This window comes from Accipiter gentilis, chromosome 17 (genome assembly GCF_929443795.1).
Source record: "Accipiter gentilis chromosome 17, bAccGen1.1, whole genome shotgun sequence".
In the NCBI taxonomy this organism is placed as follows: domain Eukaryota; kingdom Metazoa; phylum Chordata; class Aves; order Accipitriformes; family Accipitridae; genus Astur; species Astur gentilis.
Window position 1 is genome coordinate 1390425 of NC_064896.1, and position 6770 is coordinate 1397194.

General features: G+C 48.6%; 1 protein-coding gene across 2 annotated transcripts in view; it reads left to right on the top strand.

Moving 5' to 3' along the window:
- TRAPPC3 (trafficking protein particle complex subunit 3) overlaps positions 1-6455 on the top strand; it is a 27329-nt gene extending 20874 nt beyond the window's left edge. The window contains exons 1-6 of one of the 2 annotated variants that reach the window (XM_049820056.1): positions 177-256; positions 1954-2001; positions 3136-3233; positions 3459-3558; positions 3805-3987; positions 4683-6455. In XM_049820056.1, coding sequence (XP_049676013.1) covers positions 215-256; positions 1954-2001; positions 3136-3233; positions 3459-3558; positions 3805-3987; positions 4683-4802 — 591 coding nt within the window. In that variant the 5' untranslated portion in view covers positions 177-214 and the 3' untranslated portion in view covers positions 4803-6455. Of the gene's footprint in view, positions 1-176; positions 257-1953; positions 2002-3135; positions 3234-3458; positions 3559-3804; positions 3988-4682 lie in introns of those variants that run through there. The other variant, XM_049820057.1, reaches the window with a different exon arrangement.
- The last annotated feature ends 315 nt before the right edge of the window (positions 6456-6770 follow it).

The window sequence follows — 6770 nt, forward strand, 5'->3', positions numbered from 1 at the left end:
GGAAGGGTAGCACCGCCCCCCTCTCCGTCTCCCATTACAGCGCGCATGCGCGTAGGGCGGCCGCGTTGCACTCTGGGGCTCGTAGTTCGACGTGGCGGGCGTGGCGTGGCCGACGGCGCGGCGCGGACTACGAGTCCCGTCGTGCCCCGCGGCGCGGCTCGGCGCGGTGCGGGAGGCGGCCGGGCCGGGCCGGGGAACGAACGGGCCGGGCAGGATGTCGCGCCAGGCCGGCCGCGGCACCGAGAGCAAGAAAATGGTAACGGCGGGGCCGCGGCGCCTGAGGAGCCGGGCGGGCCCCTGCGTCGGCCGCGAGGCGGCCCGCCGGCGGCGATGGCAGGGCGCGGGCCCGGGGCGGGGGGGGTGCCAGAGGAGGCGGAGGCCCGGCCCGGCCCGGCCGTCGGGTCCAGGCCCGCGGCGGGGGCCCGGCTCTGCCCGCCTCGGTTCGGGGGTCCGGCTCGGCGGGGACCTGCCCCTCCGCCGGCACCGCCCGCCCCGGAGGCCTGTCAGGGGTGCGGAGCCCGCCGCAGCCCTTCAACGGGCTCGGCCTAAAGCGTCCGGTACCCGCGGCGGCGCCCGAGGGGAGCTTCCGTCTGTCACCGGCAGCGCAGGGCAAGGGAGAACCCGGTGCTGAGGAGCCGGAGAGCCGGCTGCTGCCGTGTGTAGGGATCGGAGACCGGGCGGGAGCGGGACACCGGTGCTGGCGGGAGCCCGACAGCGGGAACGCCAAGGCCTGTCTCGCCTCACCCTCTTTTCTCCTCTCTAACCCCATTCCGTACCGGCAGTCCAGCCGAACCGAGAAACGAGAGGTGGAGAACGAAACCGCAGAGCTGAGGTCTGATTCTGGGTCAAACCAGATCGCATTAATTCAATTTTGATGCAATGCCAGTATTCAAAAGCAAGTAATAAAACCAAAAAAATCTGGCTTTTCTCCTTCTTTGGCCATGTTGACAGGCTGGTTCAGGCAGCAGCCCGCTCCGGCACCCTCTGCGCCACAAGGGGTTCTCTTCTAGGGATTCAACTCCTTAAATACAGTGATTTTTATTTAAGGAATCGGCATTGCTTCATTAGGATTCTGACATTTTTGTAGCCACGGAACGGTTATACAGCGTTGAGACCATACGCTAGTCTGCAGTGTGAAAAAACAGAACTAGTGGAAAAATTGTTAGGCACTTTAATTCCATTAGATGGACTGAAAATGAAGAGTTCGTTCACAGATATGAATTCAGAAGTTTGCCTTGTTATAAGAGTTTAAAGCTACCCGAACAGCAGCACTGCAGGTGATAACTATGACCAGCACTGGGTTTGCATGCTTTGGGGCTGATAACAGTAGGTGACGGCTTCCTGGCTTTACACAGTAAATGACAACATCTTGGACTGTTAACAGCTGGGTTTCCTCCATCCATTCACCCCTTACTCTCTCCAGCTGCCAAGCCCTGTCTTTACTAAAAATTACTGAAATCCTTAAAAATAGCATAACCTTTTTTGCATGTTTGTTAAATTCTCTGCCAAATGTCTGACTCTGCCAGTTGAGCTAAAGGAGACTTCCACCTTGTCTTTCGCTCCGGTGATGTGAACTTGCGCAACCTCTCTCCTTCCAAGATGAAAGCAGAACTGTAAATAAAAAAAAAAACCAAAGATTGTGTCAATTCTTTTGATCTAAAATTGGGCAAAAGTACCAAGGAGCCTGACTGGTTCTTTTCACATGCTTAAAGCCTTTTGGTAGTTAATTGCTGTTGACCTGCTAAATTACAATGACAAGGTGGAATTCCCTGTGTCTTCTAACAAACCCAGTTTCTATTTGTTGAATGTTGCAGTTTGGGAGTGATTCCTCCTTCTGTTTGTCTTGGCTTTGTGTAAACTTGTTCAGAATGAAGTGCGATCAGTGTTGTCACTTAACTCTGATGTTGTCTCTTTTCCCTTCCTTTCTGCCTGCCTGCTGCTTTCATTCTGTAGTATTGGTATTTGCCATTCATTTCACCTTCTGCATCTATGCATCTCATGGTAGGTGATAGGCTTTTAATCTGAGATTAGAGTCTAATGTTTCTGAATGCTAAAACTGAAAGCAGAAATAAATAATGACAGTTTATTTGTTCCTGAAAACACTTCCTTCAGGTTCTGTGAAAAGCTAAAGCCTATTGTAGCTTTGTTTTGCAGCCTTTAATGACCGTGATAATCACTGCTCTGGCTTAGTGGCTCCCAAGAAAATGCACTTTGACGTAGTTGCTTCAGGTCAAGGATAGGTGATGGTGGTGGCTGGGATAGGAGGCCTCTTCCCTTGGTGTTTTCTGCAAATCTGGCAACTGTGCAAAGAATACCCAAGTAACTTTGATCCTAGCCAGGCACAGAAAGCGGATGTGTGCAACACAGATCTGCTGAGCTGGCCTGAAATCATCCTTGCTGTTCCTCTTCTGGGTGTGAGGAGCTGATTTTAATGTATGAAGCAAATTATGTGCCTAGATAACTTTCTAGGGACCAGATGAGTCTTGTTTTTTCTTAATAGCAGAATGTAATAAATCCGTGAATGGAGGAGTGTTTTTTGCCCTGTTGAAAGGACTAGAAATGGAGCCTAATAAGTGTTGCCCATTTGCAGCATGTTTATGAGACACAGATAACAGACAGCAGTTTGAGCCAATTTTCACCTCTAGGTCAGTGGCTGAAATAAATTCAGGTCCCTGGCAACTGCACATTTAGCCGTCCAGAAGGTGGTCGGTAGCACACCAAATGACCTGGAGGTGTCATTCCAGTTATCTGGGGATGTGCTTGTTAAAGCAGATGCTAATTGGCAGCTGACAAGAGTTGCTAAGAATGGCTGCAGAGCGTGAGCAGCCTCCTGGCTTGCCTCTTCAGGTCAGATTCAGGACACGTTAATGGGAAGTGCTGTGTGCATGGAGAGAGGGAGAGAAAGAAAGTGCTCTGTCCTTCCTAGTCGAAGAGGATTTCTCTTTCCAAGGAGACTGAAGTTGCCTTGCCAAAATATGAACTGGGATCTCTCCTTGTTAAGCAGCAAATTCCTTTGAGACAGCAGGTTTCTGTTCCCCGACTCCGGGCCAACGGAAGCAGCGCTGGACACAGATGCAGCAGTGCTCAGTCAGTTTTCTCTCTGGCTTGCGCTAAATCCCTTTTGCCTCTGTCTAGAACTCAGAGCTTTTCACGCTGACGTACGGCGCTCTGGTCACCCAGCTGTGCAAGGACTATGAGAATGACGAGGATGTCAACAAGCAGCTTGACAAAATGTAAGTGGATATGCTGCAGTACAGCCTTGTAGGAACTCGGGTTCACAGTAGGCACAGCTTTGTGTGCTGCTCTATGAATAAAATGAAAGCCTGGCAGACTGAATTTTATCTAATACTGATATTTCTCAGATTTTTTTTCCTCCATTATCTTTTATAAACGTTGGCTGTCTTTCTAAATTTATGCTCTTCCCGCTCTGTAGCTGTTTCTCTTTGGTACATTCACAGGGGTTACAATATCGGTGTTCGGCTAATAGAAGACTTTCTGGCCCGGTCCAATGTTGGAAGATGCCACGATTTCCGTGAAACTGCAGATGTTATTGCAAAGGTAATTGCCAAAGCACAGCTTTGTCACGTTTTGCATGTGAGGATAGAGTGTTTGCTACTCAGAGGACTGTTCTGAGAGTTTGACTGAGATTCTGGGCTGAAAAGAGAGAATTAGATCCCCAACTACTGCTGACTGGTGGGAACTGGGAGAAAGGTGTGTTTTTTTCAAAACCCTTTAGTAATTTTGCAAAGATCAAAGCTGTGCTGCTGCTTCATGGGACATGTTCTTCGTACTCTGACATAACAGATTGCATTTAAAATGTACCTGGGTATCACTCCGAGCATCACCAACTGGAGTCCTGGAGGTGATGAGTTCTCCCTGATCTTGGAAAATAACCCTTTGGTGGACTTTGTTGAGCTCCCTGACAACCACTCATCTCTCATCTATTCCAACTTGTTGTGTGGAGTGCTGCGAGGTGCCCTGGAAATGGTGAGCCAACGTCTCTTTTCCAGTGAGATAGATACATGAATAACCAAGGTATCAACAGATACTTTAATGTCTAGTCTGTGTTCGTGACTTCTGTGTTTGCTTTGGACTTGAAATTCATTCCCAGGAGAAACGCAGAGCTACAGGAGCACTTGGCTGCTGTTGTATCTGGCAGCTGTGAGTCTCAGAGGTGCTGACCAAGCCCCTTCATCTTATGACCCAAGTACAAGCACTGTTATCTCCTTGAACTTTTATGAAGCTTCAAAATCCTCACTTTGTAACCGCTGTGAGCCCTAGGTAGGAATTGGCTGGAACAAGAGAACAGATGTGTCTCAAATTTAGGAGTCTATATTTGCGCTTGATTATCTTGCTTAGCTGAAATTTTTGAGGAACATAGATGGACCAGCAGGACGTGTAGCCCTGATGATAGGGTTAATCAGGCTCTGGTTTCTGCAGGGAGTCCCGGTTATGCTGTAGGAGGTACATTTGACGAGGTAAGGCGCCCGCTGTCCACCATGTAGGCCACAATGTACGAGGATTATGTGATCTTGAAAAATAATGAGCGCTCCCGTAGAGCTCTGTGTTGCATGTCATGCCCTCACAGTTCTTAAGCTGGTGCTTCATGATAAGATGGTTCCTAGAGAAGCTGGTGTTATGAGGGAGACAACAGCTCTTCTTTTTCTTCTTCCATCACCTAGGTTCAGATGGCCGTAGATGTAAAATTTGTCCAGGACACGTTGAAGGGTGACAGCGTCACAGAAATAAGAATGAAGTTCATCAGGCGGATTGAAGACAATCTTCCAGCTGGTGAAGAGTGAATCGCAACCCAGTCTCCCTTTGGGACTGGCGGGGACCACCTGGTTTTGGCCATTAGCTATCGTCACAGATCTGTAGGGATATAGTGCTTTCATCACAGATCTGTAGGGATCTAGTGCCCCTGTACATTCAGACTGACTTACTGACTGTTTAAGATGTTATTATATTCTTCTACTGTTACTTCCATCTTCCGTAGAAGACAATTGTCTGGTTGCTGTTTATTTCACAGGTTCATTCTGAAGCTTTTTCATAAGGTGATGTCTTTTTCATATTCCCCTGGGGACTCTTTCTATGCTCAGTTTCTAATGGTGATGTTTGGTTGTGTGAGAACTACTGCTCAAACTCCAGAAGAGCTCCAGTTTGTTCAAATCTGATTGAATGTTTTATTACCAGAATTGGAGACCAAGCTGTGAGAGCCCACTGATTTACTGTTAAATGCTATCCTTAAAAGGAGAGGTTTCAAATTCATTGGAGATAAGCACATAGTATTTCTGTAGACCAAACTGGCTTCCTGCATTTGATTCTGAAGTTAGTAGTAAAATGCAGGCTTGATACAAAGGGGTGATTTGGGAGAGCCATTTGAGTTTTGGCACCCAGGTTGGGGAGGCTCCTGTTCTCAGAAAGCCGTGGCATCGTGCAGCACCGGCAGATTCAGGAGGCCCGTGTGGCCTGGGCCTTTCAGCAGTTTCTCTTCCCCAGCAGTCTCATGACTCCCCGCTTGGAAGGGGAGGACCATTAAATTCCAGTGGAGCAGCAGTAAATACTTTAAATGGGGAAACGAAAAGAGTGGCTAAAATGCCATTGGTCTTCTACAGTGTGTACGTCCCGGGGGCCACACGGCAAGTCCATGGAACAAAAAAACCTCAGACTAACGACTGGGAGGTATTAAATGCATTTCAGCAAGTAGAGTCTGGTCTCCTGTTATGGTGTATAAACACTGTAGAGCATGGAGGTGGTGCTGGGGTATATTCTCACAGATGTTTAGGCTACAACAGAATTTCCCGTGTTACTTAAATTGGCAAGCTTCGGCAGTCTGTAGCACCTGCTGTTCTGTAAAATAAATACACAAAGTAGTCTTACATCTCGAAAAGCAAGGTATTGGAAAATCAACTTCCTCTGCGTCCTGTTCAGTGAGAAAATGCAGTCAGATGTTCAGTTCTCAGATCACTTTACATAGCATGAAGGCACAGATCCACAGAGATAATTAGAAGCTTGATAATAATAAGTCGATAGCTCTTACTTCCACAGGAGCTGGCAGCTCAAATACCTTTGTAGGTTTATGCCTGAGTGTAAGGTGAGAGAGAAAAGCTGCCGCTTGTGCTACCATTCATTTAGGTTCTCCGGACAAATGTTGGGCGATCTGGACACTGGACGACTCACCCCATCCCTTTTTTTTCCCAAATGAGTACCTTTGGTGAGAAGGTTTGGATGCCCCATGAAGCCCTTTGTCCTGTGAAGGGGCAGCGTCGCTGTAAAAACAGTTGGAGAATGACACTGAGGAAAAGCAGTGGCTGGTGGGTTTTGGAGGCAGAGGTGCCACACGGTCATGTTGCAGAGATGAAAAAGATCCAACGTTTCTCATCATTGACCATTATAAGTAATTTTAAGGCTGCATTTTGAAAGCAATCACATTAAAAGAATCCTGGTGTCAGCTCCTTGGTTTCCTCTTGCCTTTTTTTTTGGTGACACGGGTGCCGGTGTGTGGAGCAGCAGCTGAGCGGGGCTGGCAGGGTGACGGCAGTGCCGCACCAAGAATGTCTGGCTGCCAGTGCATGTGAAAGCTGCTGCCTGAAGGAAACCTGCCCAATATTCAGTGCACGGAGGGATTGTGGCTGGGGGTGGGACTCGGGGGCTGATGGGCAGCGCTGGGAAACCAGACAGTCAATGTTTGCTTGTTTGAGGACTGGCATTTTCTGCCCCGTGAATCCTCGTGCATGTACATTAGCAGGGACTCGCTACCGCCAGCCCAA